Source organism: Channa argus, chromosome 7, assembly GCF_033026475.1.
Source record: "Channa argus isolate prfri chromosome 7, Channa argus male v1.0, whole genome shotgun sequence".
Lineage (NCBI taxonomy): Eukaryota > Metazoa > Chordata > Actinopteri > Anabantiformes > Channidae > Channa > Channa argus.
In genome coordinates, this window is record NC_090203.1 from 28,366,200 (window position 1) to 28,387,819 (window position 21,620).

Sequence of the window (21,620 nt, forward strand, 5' to 3'; positions counted from 1 at the left end):
AGCAGATCACCACTTTAACAAGCCTTTTTCAGAAATGTTATCCAATCAAATTACAAGCCACATGAAAGTTTTATTTTTAGGCCAAAGCTCTCGTATTTCCATATTATTATTCCGTCACTGGCGTCTACATTCTGGAGCGAGTTCTGATTGTCCATGACTGGAGGTGTAAGACACAGGGAGGGAGACTGGAGTGATTGTGACTGCACTCAAAGTTTTAGCTCTCAGAGTTTTTGGAATTTTCATGCAAGACAAACATTTTCTGTATAAAGTTATATGATGAAAAAACTTTGAAAAACATAAATAAATAGTGTTTGTGATTCAAGGACGTACACTGAACACTAATGACATGTCCTGAATGCACTGCCTCATGTCATGAACACTGTTTTCAGCATAAATAGCAGGTGTAAATGATAGCAGTACTACTATTACTGGGAGGAAGGTGAAAATGGATTATCAAAGGACAACAAGCACTTGATGCTAAAGAGAGGAAGTTCAAAGGCTTTGAAAAGCAAGAGCTCAGGGTTTATTGGACTCTTCATAACACAATGCTAATGATAACAATGATGGCAACAGAGAAGACAAGGATAATCATCATCATCATGATGACAGATATTGTAGTTTTAACAGTAAGTTTGAGCAAGAGGACTCAGATTCAGGTCAGGGTTTGTTTCCATTCAGCTCTGGACACATAGTACATATCCAGTACATTCTTCACAGACACAATAATTACTATTTCATTTATTTATTTATTTTGTGCTATGATCTCTGCCACATTTGCACTGATGCACCCATAATGTGGTGATTTAATTATGGTTCTTAATCCTACACAACAAAGTAAATTGTGTGTTTGCACCATCAAGTGGCCCAAAATCTTTACTGCAGCTATGCTAAGGTTCAAAAATCGACTTCTGTGCTGTTCACTTGGCAGTTGTGGAAGTTTTAAGTTGTGTAAGTGTAAACCCGTCATTGAAAAAATGAAAACGTATTGGCACCAAAATATACTAAAAAATAATATTTAATTGGAATACATCCAATATTATCATTTATTGTGAGGTAACATTTGTATAAAGAATCTACATCCGTTAAGCATCTATAAAAATGCTGTCAAACTAATTGTAGAGGTGTAAAAGTTAAAAGCACAAAATCGAAATACTCTAATAAAGTACAAATACCTAAACATTCTACCTACAACTATTATTATTTCTTTGTTTGTTGCTTTGCTGTACTTGTGATTTTGTCAAAGAGCAGCATCATTCAGGCTCTTCTATATCTAACATATTAAACTGAACTCCAAAAAATGTGTATTTAAATTTACGAATTCCATCATGTGTCCTCTCGCGTCCTCAGATTAAACACTGGACGTGGCAGACGTCCGCTGGCCGTTACCATCAGCCGTTTTCTCGCCAGCCTGCAGGGGGCGCTAGTATAAGGGGCCGGTAGCTCACCGTGCGGAACGTTTTTGACTGTTGTTTCCACACGTTCAACAAGGAGGTGACACTGCTGTACACTCGCGACTCGGGGGTTACGTTACACACGTGAGAAGTGAAGAAAACTCGTATTGAGTGAAACCAGGCTCCAGACGGTGTAATAACAGGTATTGCGACTGACTATTTATTTGCCCGTTGGTGTCCAACGGTGTGTGTGTTTTTGGGTGGTTGTTTTGAAGACGCTGCTAGCTAATAGTTAGCTTGTATCTCCATGCATGTTTGTTGTATTAGGCTTCACAGACCCCTTATGGTTTTCTACCGGCAGCCAAACAAGTCGTATTTTATTTCAGGGACTGCTGTATTATTTTAGCATTGTATAATTTAGTATAATTTTCACTTTCATTTTTAGAGCCAAAAAAAAAAAAATTCATTCTAGGACTTTATTTCAAGGGAGTCACTTTATTTTGCCTGAACACTTACTGTTGCGTGACATCCACTTAGTTTTTGTGCTGCAGTTGACAGGATGGACGGAAAGGTTAAGAAACAGAAGCGACATCAGCAGAAGCACAGTGGACCAAAGGCAGAGAAAAAGAAGATCAAGAAGCAGGGATCTTCAACAGAGGAGGATGCGCGCAAACGCAACCCCAAAGCGTTTGCTGTTCAGTCCGCTGTCAAAATGGCCAAGACTTTCCACCGGTCAGTGTCTTATTAGCTCCATGGCAACACATGTGTTAGACTGACTGCTGCTGCTTCTGCAACATTGAGGATGTAATGTTCGTCTGGCTCACTACCAGTTAGAGGCAAACAATTGACATGATTCCACTTGTTGATGAATCTCTCGTAAGAATAATCAAGCACTGAGCTATATTTGAATGTATTATGCAAACAAAGTAATTAAAAGAAAGTGTTCTCTGTGTACATTTTCCTTTAGAGCCCAGGACATAAAGACCAAAAAGCATCACATCCCCCTTGTGGACCGGTCTCCTCTGGAACCCCCTCCTGTTGTGATTGTAGTTGTTGGACCTCCCAAGGTGGGGAAAAGTACCCTTATCCGCTGCCTGATCAAGAATTTCGCCCGCCAGAAGCTGGGTGAAATATGTGGACCTGTCACCATTGTCTCTGGTGAGTGTGACCAGTGATTTCTTAAACAGAATTCATTTCCATTAGCAGCTGCCTTTAACAGATCGCTGCTCTTCATTTTTGTACGGTGAACAGTTTTGGACCGTTAACAGTTTTCCATAGACATTCTTTTATTAAAATTCAAGTGTTGTAGTCGAGACCACCTTAACCAAGTCATGATCAAGACCTTAGTGTAGCGAGACTAAGACAAAACCAAAAGTGTAAAGAGTTGAGACCAAGTCAATGCCCAAAGACCAGGTCATTCAATTCAATGGATTATTTATATATTGTATATATGGGGGTCAAGGATCACCACGGTGTAATGTCTTCCACACATTGACTTAGCATGAATTTTTACACCAGATGTCCTTCTTGCATCAACCATTAAATAGTCTAACTGCAGGTGTTTTAGACCACCAGCAAGGTCCATAAAGACATGGATGAGTGATTTTGGTGTGGAAGAACTTGACTGGTCTGCACAGAGTCCTGACCTCAACCCGATAGAAACCTTTGGGATGAATTAGAGCAAAGACTGCGAGCACTGTGTATTATGTATTTCATAAACACACTTCCCAGAAGAGTTGAAGCTGTTATAGCTGCAAAGGGCCGACATCATATTAAACCCTATGGATTAAGAATGGGATGTTACTAAAGTTCATATGGGTCTAAAGGCAATATAGTGTATGTATATGTCCTCAGGACAATGGGACACCATTAATTTCGAGCCCTGGCTACTTAGCCTACCTTTGTGTTTCCTTTCCAAGGACCAGTAAAAGTTTGACATGGTCCCCGCTGTCTCACTAATCATGGAGTTGCAGAATTCTGTGGTTTAGGTGTCCTAATTTTGTTACAGATGATTATTTTCCCAGAAATATGAATGAAGGGTGGCAGCCAATAATTTCCAATCAGAAGTAATGCAAAGAAATTGGCTGCATTTTAAGTAGGACATTTTACATCAAATCACATCACAGTTAATGCTTAGGCAATTTTGTGATTTTTGCCAAAATTGTGGTCTTGACCGGTCTGGTAAAAAGAAATCCGGAGTCCGCCCTGTCTGAGACCAAGACAAGGCCAAGTAAAAATGGAAGCGAGACGAAGCTGAGACCTTCAAAAAGTAATCTTTATGCTCCAGTCTGGAAAAGTTTGGCATGGTTTTACATGGCCTAGAAAGATCTTATATTGCTTTTAATTAAAACATCCCAGTTCCTCAACGATGGTATGGAAACTAATTTAACCTGTTTATTTCTCACATAATAGAAACGTGTTTGGTGAGCATTTCTCCTTTTCTGATAGGCACAGTGACAGAACAACTCTTAGTGTGCAAATGTTAGGTAGTCGAGTTCAAGTCTTTGCTCTTTGTTAACAACATAAACGTACCCTCTTCTATTTAGCATGAACAACGTAGTGTCCAAACTGTGAGTCAAATTGTTTTAATTGATAATAGTTTTCAGAACTGTTCCTGAACCGTGCTGTGATATCCAGTTTAGAATCATCACTGTTTCATTGTAGTGCAGCCTGAGGGCCTGAAGATCACTGCCTGTCATCACATTGATATCATTGTTATATTAGCATAGCTTCTATGGTTCAGAGGTAAACATCACATTTTATGACACTGAAAATAGCCATTTGGAAAAACAAAGTGCTTGAAATAAGTAGGGGATTAGCCAATAATTGATCCTTGTCTGACACTATTATGAGTTCAATTATCAAAGTACAATGTATACTTAAACTGATACTCTTTGTATGCTTCAGGAAAGAAGCGTCGCCTCACTTTCGTGGAGTGTAACAACGACATAAACACAATGATCGACCTCGCAAAAGTAGCTGACCTGGTAAGGTTGAACAAAGCCATATCACTTTATAAAAATATTTGTGTAGTTTGTAACACCATACTTTCAATTAATTAAGAGACGGGAATAAGAAATATACCCTCAGCTTTTTGTTAACAGGATGACATTTTTATCAATATAATAAAAAGAAATTTCATTGTCTCCCTGCAGGTTTTGATGCTGATCGATGCTAGCTTTGGCTTTGAGATGGAGACATTTGAGTTCCTCAACATCTGCCAGGTACATGGCTTTCCTCGTATCATGGGTGTGCTTACACACCTGGATTCTTTCAAGAACAACAAGACACTGAGGAAGACAAAGAAGAACCTCAAACATCGGTTCTGGACAGAGGTGTACCAGGTAAACAAGACATTTATATAAAAGCTGCCTCAACGACAGACATAATGTACAAGTTGTTGTTTCAGTTTACATTTCTGCAGTAAAGATGTGTGTGCGCATGTGTTTGAAACTATCAGGGGGCCAAGCTGTTCTACCTGTCTGGTATGGTTTACGGTGAATATCAGACTCAGGAAGTAAAGAACCTGGGCCGCTTCATCTCCGTCATGAAGTTCCGTCCTCTAGTTTGGCAGACCTCCCATCCTTACGTGTTGGTGGACCGGTAAGTGATGGTCTATAGAGCAACACCAAAAAAAACCCACAAGCTTTACATGCTTTTAATTTGTTCATAGTTAAGCTAGTTGTTTTTTTCGATATTACCTCACACAGCATGGAGGACTTGACTGACCCTGAGAAACTGAGGACAGACCCCAAGTGTGACCGAACTGTATCACTCTATGGCTTCCTGAGAGGGACATATTTGAAAAACAAAGGCCAGGTTCATATCCCAGGTAAATTAGCATCTGGGTTTTTGTTTGTGCTGGGACTTGTACTTTCACATGAGAAAAGTGACTTGTAACTCAGTCAGATAATAAGCATCTCCTCTCGTGTCTTGGTAATAAACTGTTTTGTTCCTGACAAAAAATACCCTTAGACATATGGTGTGTTGTCTACTGTGCAGGTGTCGGAGACTTTCAAGTTGCAGATGTGAACTTCCTACCTGACCCATGTCCTCTTCCAGACGCTCAGAAGAAGAGGGCACTTAATGAAAAGGAGCGTCTGCTCTATGCGCCCATGGCTGGGGTCGGGGGGGTTGTGTATGACAAAGATGCTGTGTATATCGACCTTCCTGCCAACCATGTGAATCAGCAGCAGGTGTGTATATGTGTTTGGTTTGTCAGTGCGTATTTATCCCAATTTGATTAAAGTGTCAGAGTTTTTAGTTGAGTTTAAATATTTACTTCTTCTGCCAATTAACATTATTATTTTGTTTACTTTCAGTTATTATAGCCTTAACCTGGCATTTGGTAAATGAAATGGTAAATGTTCTGCACTTATATAGCGCTTTTCTACCTATTGCCACTCAAAGTGCTTTACAATGTTTCTTATTCACCCATTTGCACTCAGTCACACAGAATCACTCATACACCAATGGAGGAGCTGCTATGCAGTTAGGGTTCAGTGTCTTGCTCAAGGACACCTAAGAACCAACAACTGCGGGATTGGTGGATGACCGCTCTACCTTCCTGCACCACAGTTGCCCTCGCCCATTTGCATTGTATAGACATTTGTGACGGCCTGTGCTGCTAACTCCAAATTGACCTTTTGGGTTTTGATGGTCAGTTTTGTTCGTTCTGTGAACTGTATTATTTATCCTCCACAGGAGGAGGTGCGACCTACCACAGAGCTGGTCCAGTCTCTTATCGACACACATGCCACCCTGGATGCCAAGATGGCTGCCAGTAAGGTGTCTCTTTTTAGTGGCTCTGCTACCCTGGATCCCACAGACATCGAGCAGCAGAGTGGGTAAGAAGCCACACATATTGATGTTTCTCAGTAGAATTTCAAAGAATTAGGGTGTTTTCTCTGCTCGGAATTATAATATATGTGCAAGGATCAGAGAATCTAGTGAAATTTATGTAAACAAGGAAAAAAATCTAAAAATAAATACTGGATAGCAGTGATCTTTAGGTGCTCAGCCAGCACCGCATTACAAGCAAATGAAATTCTGTAGTGGAATTTACTGCATAGGCTCAGAAACACCTCTGAAAAACATTGTCACTGAAAAGCTGGGGCATCCTCCATGCTAAAGGGGAGAGAGACCATCTGATTTTCTATCCTTGCGCAGTTTAAAAGCCAGCATCAGTTATGGTGTGGGGTCATTAATGCATGCAGCATGGTTAACTAGCAATCTGTGAAGCTCCATAAATGCAGAATGATATTTACAGGTTTAGGAGCAACGAAGGTCTGGATTATTTGATCAACAAAATGTCAAACCATGTACTGTATTTTAACCGCATGGCTCAGTAGTGAAAGTATCCCAATGCTGTATTAAGCATCGAGTCTGATCCTTGTTTTGTGTACTCGTACTCATAAAACTTCAACACTGTGCACTTTACCACATTAACCTCTGCAGGTAGCCGGAGGTAAAAAATGTGTGTTTCAGAGCTGTTCGAAGATACTTGATGATGACAAAATTAAAGCCAAATGCAAGCTCTGTTGCACTAAAGTCTTAAAATCTAGTTACTAACAATGATACACATCTCTCAAGCATATTTTAAAAATGTTTAATATTTTCAGCTGACTTTTGAAACAACAAGGGTTATATAGTGAACTACAACTTTTCCTAAAGTTTGCTTTGTTGTACAAAGTTCATTTACCTCCCTAATGTACCTCTACAGTACATGGCGACTGTGCTTCTCCATCCAGGATCTTGCCCTAAATCTGTGCTTTGTCTTGTTTTTTTTTTACTGTTTTGTTTATTTATAAATTATTTATAATTTGTTTTGGCAGAAAAACGTGCAAGAATTTCCGTTCTAATGATTATTCATACTGAAATAAGGAAAGAAAATCTTTATCACTATATGAATTTTTTTTAATCATTGGTTGGATTCAATGTGTACTGCTTTCGTGTGTGACACGTTAACTAGGGGAAAAAACTGTAAAATAAAAAAGCTTTTTCTATGATGAAATAAATGTTTTGTTTGTGTGTTAGAGAAAAGGAGGGCCTTAATGAGAGGCTGGTCTGGGACCCCAACACCCAGAGAGAGAGGAGAAAAGTGGTCTTCCCTGAGGAGGAGGAGGATGAGGATGAGGATGATGACGGGTCTAGTGATGATGAGGATGATGTTAGTGAGGAAAGTGACCAGGAGGTGCAGGATGATGAGGAACACTTGTCCAGATTTCTCAAAGAGGCAAGAACAAAATGTTTGGTACGTGGTTCTCCACCAGTGAAGAAACAGAAACTTGAGGAGAAGAAAGGAGTAAGTGAAGTGATCGCTGAAGCCCCGGTGTTTGCTGATAGTGAAGATGACTTGGAGATGAGTGAGGATGAGACTGGGAGAGCAGGAGACTCTGGCCACTGTTCTGAAGAGGATGAGGAAGAGAGTGAGGATGAAGAAACGTCTGATCAAAAATCAATGGAAGAGGAGGAGGATAGTGAAGCTGAAGCTGTAGTGAAGCAACAAAGTGAGACCTACGTAGAAGAGGAGGAGGAGCAGGATGACCCGGGTAAATATGCTGTAAATATGTGTATCGTCACATTTTTGTTTTTTGTTTTGTTTAAGTTCAGGTTTGAGTTAGAGAAGCATTTATGTAATAGGCCAAATGCTTGTTCAGTATGTGTACATCTTAACTAGAGTCTGAACAGGTTCAGGGTGAACGGTTCCAATAGGCTACATCTGTTCATATTATGTAGCAATAAATGTTCTGGTGTTGGAGTAATTGGGAACTTACCCATGTACATAGCTGCTTTCACTTTATTTACACATGATATCACTTTGTCCTGGGCCTGGTGACTCCGTGGTAGAGCATTGGGTTGCGATGCAGAACCCCGTGGGTTCAAATCCCACCCCACCCATCCACCAAGGGCCACCTTGGTACCGGTCCCGAACCCAGATACAATGGAGGGTTGCAACAGGAACCGGTGTAAATACTAAATAAATAACGTCTAAACACCTTACACCTTAGAGAAGGCTAAATAATATCCAGTATGCTGAGACACAAACCGTTAAATAAGTAAAAATATGTGATCCATGCCTCTATACATTACAGGAACAAGAGAAAATACTTGTCTTCTGCATAGATGTAAAGAGCAGGTGCTTGTGAACCTGTTCAGATTAAACTCATTTCTACAAGGAACCGGGTCACTAAAAACAGCAGTCCATGCTTTTAATAGTTAATAGTATTCTTGTCATTTTTTTCAGTTAAGTCAGATATTTACTTATGTTATGTGAGAGTTAGTAAACCCTGTGTTTCAGAATCTGTAAAGTGAAGCTTGAAATGACAACACGGTGTGATAGCTGAGTTTCTGGCAGCTTCATTGTTTTTTTAAACACTGTGGTCCAAGACAGCAGTGATTTGTCAGCCTGTATATTGTGTGCAGCATTTCTTATCATTTCTACACAAAAGCTCTGTTGTGATAGTTAAGGTTCACTCTTCTTAGGGGCTCTGAGGTGGAAGGAGGGTCTTCAGCAGAAGGCAGCACAAGCATTCCTACGGCAACAAGAAGCTGCCCCCAATCTGAGAAAACTGGTTTATGGGTCAGGTAATAAATGCTTTTTTAACTTTTAACTACTGTGTATATATTTTTACATATGTAAACTTTTAGATCAAATGAGCATATTTAAAAAGGGGGACGGGGCAATAAATCCCACAGCCAAATGCACAGTGGTCTATTCCTCTGTGTTACGGTCAATTCTTTAAGCAGCTGATTTCTTTTTTCCAGTTGTAAAGTCAGAGGATTCTGAGGATGAGGACAAGGAGGAGTTGGGAGGGCTTTTTCGAGTCAGTCGCCCTCAGAAAAGCAAGAAGTTCCAGGAAAATTCTCTGGACTGCTCCCGTTTCAACCCTGGCACCTCCCACAACTGGGACTTAGAGGAGGTAGTTCCATTCTAACACTTTTCTAGAACTCAGAAATTGTATCAATTCCTTGTTTTCCCAATGTCCTCCTGACTTTTTCCAGATGTTAAACTCCATCAGGGACTGCTTTGTAACTGGGAAGTGGGAGGAAGGCCAAGATGCTGCCACACTACTAAAGGAGGATGGTGAGTGTTAAGAGTTGTCCTGTCATGAGGGAACACAGCCTTGTTTCTGACTGGTTAGGCACATAAATCTTTATGGGGAAGGACGAAAATGTAACATACAGTGTTGCTTTCTTTAGAGGAGCTGTATGGGGACTTTGAGGACTTAGAAACTGGAGAAGTCCATAAGGGCCAAACTGAGTTTAAGGACGAGGCAGAGGTACATCTATTTGCTTTAAATACTTTTGCAAATACAAGTAGATTAAAAGATATAGATCTTTGATTTTCAATGTTGGATAATGTTTGGATTTTTTACTACATGTAACCAATAGTACAGTGACGATGATGATGATGATGATGAAGCTACGGAGAATCTGGACAAGGTGGATGATGAGGAGGCCCAGAAGAAAAAACACCTGGAGAAGAAACAAAGACTGAAGGAGCGATTTGATGCAGAATATGATGACGGAGATGCTACGTACTTTGATGACCTGAAAGAGGAGATGCAGAAGCAGGCTGAGGTAGACTGTTCACAGTATAATATTCACTTTATTCCTAATTTAACTTTCAACTAGGATTATGTGCACAACTTCCAGTTGTTGCTTTCGTTGAAGAGGAGTCTGTAAGAGAAATAGCCAAATGTTAACCCCCTTTTTGGCAAATAAAACATGTTTCAGTCCAAATTGTTACACCTCAGATGGGACAACACAACTCCGGACAATGTCTGAGGCTGAATTCCCCTGACGTTGTTCGGAGTTCATATGTCAGAAAGGCTATACAGTAGCGGCTTTAGCTACCTTATTAAATCCATTGTTATAGTTGTAGAAGTGCTGTGAGGCCCGTACAATAAGTTTAAGATTCAGTGGCTTTCAGCTTGTCCCTTCAGGAGTTCCAGACCCCAAGCTCTACACCATTAAGCCACCTGGCCCCCTCCATCAGCAATAGGTTTACGGTTGAAAATTAAAATTATTTTTTTCCCCATTGGTTTCTTCGTAACTAGCACAAATAAACTACAGCATCATTGGCAGTAGCGTTAAATTCAGATTTTTTTTACACATATTGTTTTTGACTCCTTGTTCTCTGGTCAGCAATGGAAACTACTGTTGAAAGTAATAGTTCTTTGTTTTCTGTGCATGTTCTACACAGTTGTTAAAGCTTAGTGTAGTTTGTAACATTACAGGAGCAAACAGCTGATATTTTAGACAACACTAATTACGTTCTCTACAATAGCTCTATAATAAGAGTAGCAGTATATTTAAAAAAAAAAAAAAAGAGAGAAAAGAAACAAGCTAAAGTAGATACATGTGGTTAACCTATGAAGCATAAGCAAGTTGTAACTGGATTACTGTATCTTCTGGTCTCCTTAAGTAGTTGCAATCATATTTTTTACATTCTTTAAATACCTTTCATGATCTTGGAAGCTTCTGTTTTTTTTTTTTTTGTTTTTTTTTTGCTTTTTACTGCTAATGTTTTGTAGTTTTTAGTTTTTATTTCTGATTTCCTATGTTTGTATCCTAAGCTGAACAGGGCAGAGTTTGAAGATGTGGATGACGAGACCAGAGTTCAGTACGAAGGCTTTAGACCTGGAATGTATGTCAGAGTGGAAATCCCCTCTATCCCCTGTGAGTTCGTCACTAACTTCGATCCCCATTACCCCATCATCCTCGGAGGTCTGCACTCCAGTGAAGGCAACGTAGGATACCTGCAGGTATGTGCAGGATCACACCCCCATCCACACTCCCTAAGTGGCACTTGTAGACATGTGCACTGATTATTATTCACATGTGAAAACAATATCACTAGTGCTTGTAAAAAAAACACTCCTCAAGAAATTATATTAAGTCATGTTTGAGCTTCGCCAAAGAGCAGCTGGAAGATTCTCATGCTAAATGGTAAAAGATACTATGGACAGATGAGAATGAAACTAAGGAACCTAAGGCCAAACGTGTAAAAGACCATACAAGTCACCATCCAAAGAAGACCATACCTACAGTTCAGCTTTGAGGATGTAGCAATCTGTTGTAGGGATATTTCTCTTCAGCTGGTAGTGGGGCACTTTTCAGGGTAGAAGAAAAATTGATGGGGCAATGTAATGTTAATTTTGAAGAAAACCTGATGGCTTCTGCCAAAATTGAAGATGGGAAGAAGGCTTTCAACAAAATACTGAACCAAAACATAGCAAAATTGACCGTATAGTGGCTGAAGGAGAAAAGGGTAAAAGTCCTCACATGGTGTATTCAGAGTCTAGACTTGCTACTTGAATTATTTAAAATCTGTGGAAAGATCTGAAAGACCTGAAGACTGCAGTCGACCAGCAGTCACCATCCAATCTCACTGAGCTTAAACAGTTCTTTAGGAAAGAGTTGGCAACCATTTCTCAGTTTGTGTGTGCAAAGATGGTAGAGAAGTATCGAAACAGATTCGAGGCTCTAATTGAAGCAAAATGTTGTTTCACAAAGTAATAACGCAAGTAATGAACTCACTGCATGTTTGGTTTTAATACTAATCCAAACTCCCGAACTGACACTGATGTCACTTATTTCATACATAGCAAGAAAGAAAATTAATATACTTTCCGAATAAATGGTAAATGGTACGGTCTGCACTTACATAGCTCTTTTGGCACTGCTTCTTATTCACCCATTCCGCTCACAATCACACACACTTATACACTGATTTGGGAGCTGCTATGCTGCTGGCCAACACTCACCGGGAGCATCTAAGTTGGGGTTCAGTGTCTTGCTCAAGGACACTTTGACATGTGACCGGAGGAGCCGGGGATTGAACCAACAACTGTGAGATTGGTGGACTACTGCTCTATCATGAAGTAGATTAAGTTCTCTATTAAAGTACTACACTGTGTGTGTGTGTGTGTGTGTGTGTGTGTGTGTGTGTCAGATGCGACTAAAAAAACACCGCTGGTATGAACGCATCCTGAAGACGAGGGACCCCCTCATCCTCTCCTTAGGCTGGAGGCGCTTCCAGACCATCCCCCTCTACCACATTGAGGATCACAACGGACGCCACCGGCTGCTCAAATACACACCACAGCACATGCACTGTGGAGCCTCCATCTGGGGTGAGACACACAGTTAAAGCACTGTTTACTGCTGCTGTACAGATCTGTCAGATTTCAGTCTTTATGGATGTGTAGCTTTCTTTCTTCAGTCTATGAAGAATGATGAGAGTAAGGAATTTTTGAGTTATGATTTAATTTTTTTTGTACACAGCCTGCTGAGATCTTCCCCCCATATTATGCTACTTTTTCACAGCACGTGTCTACGCTATATGTGGTGCTGTATGTTGATCCCAAACAATTCCACCTCTGTTTCATCTGTCTACAAGACATTTTCACACGTTTCACGAGTTTTAGGGGGCATCAGTGTGGTCTTTGGAAAACTTCGGGCTTCATAGTTGTTGTTTTTTTTTAAGCAATGGCTTCCTGTACGGTGTCCTGCCGTAGATGCCATGCTTGTTCAGTTTTTTTAAATATGGTTTTGTGAGGCATAAAAAAAAATATCAGCTGGTGCTGCTTGTAAATAGCACACTATAGGAGGTTTATTAGTCAGGGTTGCAGTCTGCTGTGTTTTTTTTGTAAAAGGTTTCAGTAACACTGCAGCATTCACGCGTCATATCTCTCCATACTACACACTTCGTGTTTTTTGCAGGAGTGCCCTTAAAGTATTCCGTTGAAAAAGTTCAACAATGAGCAGAAAAGCAGCCAAATGCTATTGTTGTTTTTTCACTTGTCCAGCCAGATGATTTGAGAGACCCAGTGACTATCTCCTGTCTCGGCTCATCCTAACATTAATCCATAAAGCGAACATCCTCCCAGGCAAATCTCCTTGACGAGCTGGCCTGCCTCCTATGATCTATCCCCCTTTCTTTGTCATGTTCCCACATTGTTCTCTGTTTTTTTGTCCAGAGTAGTATAGAGCAGCCTCTTGCTCTCTTCCAGAGCGGTTACCCTCCACGCGCCCATTTTGCAGATGTTTAAAGTAATAATCAATATTTATAAATTATAAGAGATGTTTAGCAAACTATCCTGTCAACATTAGGAAAAAGCCAAGAGTGTGAGGTTTCTGATTAGGACCTTACTTTTCTACATTCATTTGGTATCTTTAAAAATGCAGACATTAGGGATCCAGACTGTGTTTTATCAGCTTAGAAATATTGTGTGTGTGTGTGTGTGTGTGTATTATGAAATATTTGGAACTTTGGTAAAGATCAAATCACATTTCATGTCCAATTTATGCAGAAAATCAGGAAATCCCACACATTGCCATTACCATTTCTTGAAACTGTAAGAAGGATAAGGATAATGATGTAACGTTAATACATAACTAATGACTTGTAACATAAAAATGTAATGAAGAGTGGATCGGTTAAAAAAAATCATTTAGTTGTTTCTTACCCTAGTATGAGTCTTTTCTGCCGATATTTTTTTATTTTTATTTTTTTAATTCTGTTTCCTTTGCTCTTACTAAAGGTCCTATGACACCACAGGGCACCGGCTTCCTGGCCTTGCAGTTAGTAGCAGGAACTCAAGTAAGTCTTAGTCTCTTGTTAAATCTGTGGGATCAGTTGCTTTAGTTAAATTGTCACAGATCACATAGCTCAAAATAATATTAGTGTTGAGAACATCACTGCTGTCTGGTAGCTGCAGTTTTTAAAGTAAAAATTTTCATATTTCATATTTTGTTTACTTAAGATTTTCTGTTTTTCTTTGTAGGCTAATTTCCGCATTGCTGCCACAGGTGTGATCCTGGACCTGGATAAATCCGTGACTATAGTGAAGAAGCTCAAACTAATCGGTTACCCCTACAAGATCTTTAGGAACACATGCTTCGTTAAAGTAAAGAATTGCATTTTAACTATGATAACACGTCAGTCCTTAGAAAAAAATAGCCATTAGCTTTTACTAGAAAAGGTTGTTATATTGATGTGATGAATGCACAAAAACAGATTACTGGGACATCATTTGATCAGGTTTTCAAGGTTTGTCACTCAAGTAAATTAAACAACTACAAGGCAACTACAGACAGATGTAGCAATAATAAGATAACCATTCAATAGACCATTAAATATTCATTTAGCTGTTATGTACCTAATGGGGGCAAGAGGGGTTTTTTTTTTTTTGCTTGCCTGTGTTGAATTAGAAAAATGTACAGCAACATCACTTTGTGAAGTAGATTAATAAAACCTCCAGCTTGCACCTTATTGATTGGTTTTGAATCCCTCTGTGTCACAGGGCATGTTCAACACAGTGCTAGAGGTGGCTAAATTCGAAGGTGCCTCTGTACGGACAGTGTCAGGGGTCAGAGGTCAGATCAAGAAGGCTCTGGCTACACCACCAGGAGCTTTCAGAGCTACGTTCGAGGACCGCTTGCTCATGAGTGGTGGGTGGTGTCAGACGAATCTATAGGAAATGTGAATTAAATGATCTAATTCCCTTTGATTAAATAGTCCAGCAAATAAACAAAAGTCAGAAAGGCATAAAGTTTAGTGTGCCTCAGTAGTTAATGTACAATTTTAGTAATATTACTTAAAATGTGATATAAATGATTAAAAGAACTATGCCAACAAGTGACCTGAAATTATACAAAGATTTAAGCTCCGTACTGATGTGTTTTGTTGTGCATTTGACTGCAGACATAGTCTTCCTGCGGTCCTGGTTTCCAGTGTCTGTTCCTCAGCTCTATAACCCTGTCACCTCACTGCTGTTGCCAGTCGGTCAAAAGGACAGTTGGACGGGCATGAGGACCCTGGGCCAGCTCAAACATGACCTCGGCATCCGCAACAAACCCAACAGTGACTCTCTGTACAAGGTATATCCACTCTGGTCTGTAAACACCTGATCTGATGAAAGAATTAAAGCTTAGCAGTAATGGAACCTAACAGCCCACAGCACCACAGCCTGACTTGAGATAAGTTCAACTTCTTTATTATGGAGAAAGTGTTCTGACCTAGGATTTATATAGGTAAATTCGGTTAGAACCCACTCATTTACTAAACCTTTTTAAAGAGCGAGGTCTTATATTTTCAGCCTGATTTCTCTGGTTCTCAATTTCCTTTACATAAGGGATTTAAATGGCAAGTTCACTGATGTTACTGTTGCTTCTTGTGATTCTGATTCGGGAGACAAATGTAAACAAACACCTAAGATACAATAATTACTGTTAATTGTTATTTCACTTGAACTTTTATTTGACCAAATTCTATAGAAATTTTCCTGACCAAGTGTGGGACAGAGGCGTGTTTGTGTCGAAGATTTTTCCTTCACAGTTTACCACTGTGTTAACAGCACGTTTTCTTTTAATTGCACTTTGCTCATTGCTCCTGGATACAAGCTTCCATCTGATAAACAGTCTGTGTTTGCTGAGGTAGGGTCTGCTCCCACTCTGGTTGAGAAGTTGGTGGTGTTTCTGTACAGAACTGATGTATAAGTTTCCATGTTGTGTAGTAGTTTCAGGTTGCATTTCTGGATGCAGCAGTAGACTGTTGAATGGCATCAGGTAATTCTAAGCCCATGCAGCCTAACTGTTCTGCCCTTGGCCTTTACACACTGACCCTTTATCTTTTCACAATATTATGGACCACAGATGGTAAAAGACAAGCTGGGATTTCTTTCATAAGGTTTGGGACAGAGTGGTGAGCCATGACCCATCTTTTCCTACAAAGACTTAGCCTTTGGTGGATTCTCCTTTTTATAGTGTATCATAATGCTCCTATTTATTTTGGAATCATTCAGAAATGTGAACTAGACCCACAGGAAGCACATTGGACATCATTTAAGCCATCTTTAAGTTAATGAAAGACCCTTAACAAGGAAAATAATCGGCCGAAGTGTGTAATAATAAATAATGAGAAATACAACAAATTGATAATTAAATTGATTAGTGCTGTAGTGACTAATCAGTTAGTTATTTGTCAGGAAATGATTCCCATATAACTAAGATAATCAGAAATAATAACAAAAACTCAAGCTTCTACAGTTTGAGGATTGCTGTTTTAAGGACAATAAACTCAATCTCTGGGTTTTGGACACTTGGTTAAGGCATCTGAAAATGTCACCTTGGAACTATATTACATTATGTTGTTGGGTTTTATAAACAAAAGTATAGATGGAACATAAACTGAGCTGCAAAATAGATTTCGTGTTGACAGAGTGATGGCTGGCTTGATAATAAAAGTAAATTGTAAATAGTCTGCTTATATAGTTTTTATCCACAGCATTTTACTGTGAGCTACAGCCAACACAGTTCTTGTCATGTAGTTGTATCACAGACTTGCACTTCATAAAAGCACTGAGCCTAAAACATGAACTTTTCCTTTCAGCCTGTGATGCGAGCCCAGAGACACTTCAACCCCCTCCACATCCCCAAGGAGCTCCAGAAGGCCCTGCCCTTTAAGAGCAAACCCAAACAGCAGAAAGCCAAAGGAAAGACACCCAGAGACCTGAAGCGTCCTAGTGTGATCAGAGAGCCCCATGAGAGGAAGGTGGGCAAAGAGTCTACAGCCTCTACAGTCTGATTTTAGTTCTCTCAGTTACAATGAAACCCTGCCCTGAACATTTTACACAATGGTCAGGGCACCGTAGAACAGACAGAAAGGATGAGTACATTGTGAATGCAACACCAAGTGTCTTGTGGATTCTTTTATCCACACAATGACACACTACTCCTTGTAGGATAACAGAACCTTATGAGTCATCTTTTTCTTGTCGCTTTTCTTCAGGTGGCAGCCCTCCTCCATGCTCTGAGTACAGTTCATAACTACAAGAGGAAGAAAGCCCATGTTGTGCAGCACACCAGACACAAGGACTTCCTGCAGCAGAAGGAAAAACAGGAGGAATCCAAGCTCAAGCGACAGAAGGAGGCCCGCAAAAAACTCTACCGCATGATGGGCCAGATGGACCAGAAGAAGCACAGGTCCAGCCTGAAGGGGGCACCACAGGATGATTTATGAGATAAACCTCTGTAGATCAAGATGATCAGTCTGATCTTGATCTCTTGATCTAAACTGTTACCTGAATGTAGCAGGTTGATATATTTGTATTTTCCTTAATGTGTTGAAATGCTGTTGCAGACATGGGGAACTTGTTCTAATAAAAAAATATTTTAAAGACACCTCATTCCTCCCACGATTTTGCAATCTCAGTTAGTTAGGGTTTGTAAAATGTTTTTTGTCTTTTGGGCTTATCCTGTAAGTTCAGGGTCGCCACAACAGAACATTGTCCCCATGTTGATTGGGCACAGTTTCTACGCCGGATGTCCTTCCTGAAGCAACTCTCCTCAATTTGTAACGGGCTTGGACCGGCACTGCACACCTGGCGAGGGGAATGGGCTGTTAGGGGTTCAGCGTCTTTCCCAGAGGCACTTCGACATATAACCAGGACCGGCGATTGAACCACTAACCTTGTGGTCCATAGACCACTGCCTTACCAACTGAGCTACAGCTGCCCCATTATAAAAAGAATACATGTAAAATAAAAATTAAATATTAAAATCTTCTTTAATGTCACCAGAAAGAGGAAGTGCCAGGAGACTGGATTCTCCATGGACTAAGATGTTCGCAGATGACTGTGATCTGTGCTCAGGAGGCAGAGCAGTTGTTCATTAGTCCCTGGTTGCTGGATGATAGTTAGCTTTTCCTGTCTTGTGTGTTCAAATGCTCAATAAGTATGAGAAGCTGTCTCTGTTTGCTGTTTATTTTACAAGTTTCACACTAACTCTACTCCATTGGAAATGTGCCTGGGATCATTATTATGCTAAAAAGTAAATGTTTCCCCAATCAGACAATATCCAGAATGAATCGCACGACCTTTACCGTTATGATGCCATTAATTCGGACAATATGACCAAGTCCTACCACTGAAGGCTGCTAGCAGTCATTCTTCCACCTTTGTCAACTCATGTGGTACATATTTGAATTGAGCTGAAGCTTTTATTGTGCAAGACTGTACCCGGAAGTGGAGCTGATGCTGCTGGAAAGAACATGAGAGTCTGTTCTTTGTAAAACTTTGACCTGCAAAATTTAACAGCTTAGTCTCCCAACTACATAGTAGGGCTGATTTTTTTTTTCAGGATGGCTCCGACTAACGTGTATCAACAGTCCTCCTCAGAAGCAGGTAAATCCAGTGTCATTTCCTATTGATAGCGCTTTTTAGTCTTCGGTAACAGTCTTAGTGTTTTACGTAAACTACACGTTACCTCTGTCCGTCTGTCCAAGTGTTACACCACGTGTTGGTGAATGAGTTCAACAACTTAACTTGGCGACATAACCTGACATATGACCAGATGTGTTAGTACATTGGAAGTAATTATATTTAGCCCTCATATGGACAAATCACGTCCGTATAAACTGACCATGTAACGGTGCTATCTGATATTCCTCTCAGCATTATGGGCACTAGCCAAGCGTTAAGCTAACACACGGAGCCATCTGATCGCAGACATTCATGGAAACACCTGATGGTACAGAATAACACAAATCAGCTGCAGAACAATCTACATGATCCTACAGTTGATGAGTCTCCTTTCGAAGCACTTTGAACAAAAACTCAACATTAGCATCTTTTATGAAGGAGGATTTAGTTTCAGACTAGTGTAGTTTCAGCAGAGTCTTGGATCTAATTAGCTGTCAACACATTGTGTGTCAGAATTGAGTTCACAACTTGTTTTCACTGCAGCCTAACAGCAAATATTTGTAACCTGTGTATGTGAACCTTTGGGTTTTATGTGTTTGACCTTTATGTAATATTTTAAATACCCATTTGTCACGATTATTGTTACTAGTATTATTTGATTAATGCAATATCTAAAACTATTTAATAGTTAACATTATAGGCCTAAATGATAAAGAAAAAGGAGAAAGTCCACATTTTGGGATTTAGATTGTCTGACATTTTCCATGATTTTGCTTGGAGATACCTAAATCTTTAAACTTGGCACCAAGCTACAATCAAAGCAACTACCCCTTTACTACCACCTGATGTTGGAAGTTGGAAGATACCAATTCACTTTTTCTTGCCTCACACTATTCTCATCTGGTATCTTCCAGTTTCTGCTCTAGTGAACACACCTGATCCACGTAATCAACAAAGCAGAGGGCATGGATAGTTGGAAAACAAGCAGAGCAGGGGTCTTTAAGAGAGGTTATCTACTAATTCTGGAGTTGGTGGTTCGATCCCCAGCTCCTTCTGTTCGTGTATCAAAGTGCCTGGGCAAGAGACACTGAACCTGTTAATCTACTGCACATATCTGTCTCTGCTGAATAAATGTACCTTTTTTTTCCAGGATGCAAATGCCCATTAGAGGCTGAACTAAGAGCGGTGCTGCAGCAAAGGATTATGGTCCTGGATGGTGGGATGGGAACCATGATCCAGCAGCATAAGCTTGAAGAGCAAGATTTCAGGGGAGATGAATTTAAAGCGCACCCGCTTCCACTGAAGGGCAACAATGACCTTCTAAGCATCACACAGCCCAATATCATTTACAACATCCATAAGGTATTTCAAGCAGGAGAGAGACCTGTTCATTCAAATTACCTGTTCTGATTTAGCTTAAGGGTAATATGCTGTCTTTAGGTACAGTGACTCTAAAACTAATACTAATTTTGTCTCTGCTGCAGCTAATTACAGGGGAAAATGCTTCCAGACCAATTTCCCACTTCCAGTTGAAGTACAGTCTACTATATAGCAGTGTAGATTAAAACCATAAAACATTAGTGATAGTAACACAGCATCAATTTCATCTGCAGACACATCTTGATTTTCCAAGTTCAGCATCAGTAGGTCTCACTGTTGATAGGTCTCACTCTTTAGGTTTTGTCTTCAGTTGGTACTGGGGAACAATGACCACAGTAACACCACAGATTTTCTAAGTTTCCTCTGCCTTTGTTTGTCTTCTTTCCTCTTCACATTACTCTAACATCCTCATAGTCCCAAGGATAACTAACAATTCCCAACGTCTTTTCAGTTTAATTACTTGGTGCATCTGTACAAGTTTAGTGCTACAAAAACGGCACTATTCATCGCCATTTGCAGGGGAAATGCAGCAGCAATGTTATCAATTTAATGATTTTAGATGTGCAGGTAACTTAAGCACTTTTGATGTGTAACTAGTGTCCTATGTGTATAAAGGAGTACCTGCTGGCTGGTGCCGACATCATAGAGACCAACACATTCAGCAGCACTTCCATTGCTCAGGCAGACTATGGACTGGAACACATGGTATGATGTCAACAATATGGGACCACTGGGGACAACTCATGTTGTTATGCTATTGTAGATTCAAAGGTCAGGTACTTACAGAAACACTGGTGTTAACTCATTAACCACTAATGGAGCATTTCTCAGAATTAGACCTTCCTCCATATCTATGCACTGTTGTACATTGTTCACCAACTTTTGTGACACTGCTGTTAATGTTGCCTGCCTCCTCACAAAATCTGAATGAACTCTAAAGGGAGTAATAATAATAATATACAGATATTAGATGGTCACAAGCTCAATAATTCTATTTTAAAATGTGCACGTGTTGTTTGTGCTTGTGGCACAGGCCTATCGTCTTAACCGCACATCGGCAGAGGTGGCGAGGAGAGCGGCCGACGATGTCTTCAAACAAACCGGTAAGCACTGCTGCAAGATGTTACTGTTTGGTTGATGAATACTGTAGAATCCCTGACTCTGGGGGATTTGTGTGTTATCAGGTTCTAAAAGATATGTGGCCGGGTCAGTGGGTCCCACCAATAAAACACTGTCCGTATCACCATCTGTGGAGAGACCTGACTTCAGGAACATCAGTAAGATGGCTTCATTTTTTTGTCTTTGTGTCAGAGATTGTAAATGTTCCTATATAATTTTTTTTTACAAACACATATTTTTGTGGTTTCCAGTATTCGGTTTTGTGCATTAGGGGGAGATACTTTCACATGTGACCATGGTAAAAGCCTGTAACATTTTAACTGAAGAGTCTGTGTGTGTCTTCCGCAGCATTTGATGAGCTAGTAGAAGCCTACTCCGAGCAGGTCAGAGGTTTATTAGATGGAGGAGCAGACCTCCTTCTCGTTGAAACCATCTTTGACACTGCAAACTCAAAGGTAGTCTTCAAATATTTAATATATTATTTTGATCTACTCTATATCTCCTTTGTCACAGTATTACT

The 21,620-nt window shown here is 40.1% G+C and overlaps 2 protein-coding genes across 3 annotated transcripts in view; both read left to right on the top strand.

Moving 5' to 3' along the window:
- The first annotated feature begins 1,452 nt into the window (after window positions 1-1,452).
- bms1 (BMS1 ribosome biogenesis factor) lies at window positions 1,453-17,582 on the top strand. 2 transcript variants are annotated; one of them, XM_067511112.1, is made up of 23 exons: window positions 1,453-1,594; window positions 1,943-2,123; window positions 2,359-2,549; window positions 4,299-4,378; window positions 4,547-4,735; window positions 4,852-4,994; window positions 5,102-5,223; window positions 5,394-5,587; window positions 6,096-6,238; window positions 7,428-7,942; window positions 8,877-8,978; window positions 9,159-9,313; window positions 9,396-9,477; window positions 9,594-9,673; window positions 9,786-9,974; window positions 10,973-11,161; window positions 12,352-12,532; window positions 13,943-14,001; window positions 14,186-14,308; window positions 14,705-14,852; window positions 15,106-15,281; window positions 16,792-16,953; window positions 17,191-17,582. In XM_067511112.1, exons 2-23 carry the CDS (start codon window positions 1,951-1,953, stop codon window positions 17,419-17,421), a joined length of 3,627 nt encoding a protein of 1,208 aa, XP_067367213.1. In that variant the 5' UTR covers window positions 1,453-1,594; window positions 1,943-1,950; the 3' UTR covers window positions 17,422-17,582. The 2 variants fall into 2 exon arrangements, with proteins under 2 accessions (XP_067367213.1, XP_067367214.1); XM_067511113.1 differs by having other exon boundaries at window positions 1,469-1,594; window positions 1,929-2,123.
- An 827-nt stretch (window positions 17,583-18,409) lies between these two features.
- Window positions 18,410-21,620, top strand: part of mtr (5-methyltetrahydrofolate-homocysteine methyltransferase) — a 33,802-nt gene continuing 30,591 nt past the window's right edge. Inside the window, exons 1-6 of the mRNA XM_067511777.1 lie at window positions 18,410-18,583; window positions 19,752-19,963; window positions 20,597-20,686; window positions 21,015-21,084; window positions 21,166-21,258; window positions 21,449-21,555. Coding sequence (XP_067367878.1) covers window positions 18,541-18,583; window positions 19,752-19,963; window positions 20,597-20,686; window positions 21,015-21,084; window positions 21,166-21,258; window positions 21,449-21,555 — 615 coding nt within the window. The 5' untranslated portion in view covers window positions 18,410-18,540. The remainder of the gene's footprint in view (window positions 18,584-19,751; window positions 19,964-20,596; window positions 20,687-21,014; window positions 21,085-21,165; window positions 21,259-21,448; window positions 21,556-21,620) is intronic.

Coding starts and splice junctions, on each gene's coding strand:
- bms1 (XM_067511112.1), top strand. CDS start 1,951: ATGGACGGAAAGGTTAAGAAACAGAAGCGACATCAGCAGAAGCACAGT. Junction 2,124..2,358: donor ATGGCCAAGACTTTCCACCG/GTCAGTGTCTTA, acceptor ATTTTCCTTTAG/AGCCCAGGACATAAAGACCA. Junction 11,162..12,351: donor GCAACGTAGGATACCTGCAG/GTATGTGCAGGA, acceptor TGTGTGTGTCAG/ATGCGACTAAAAAAACACCG.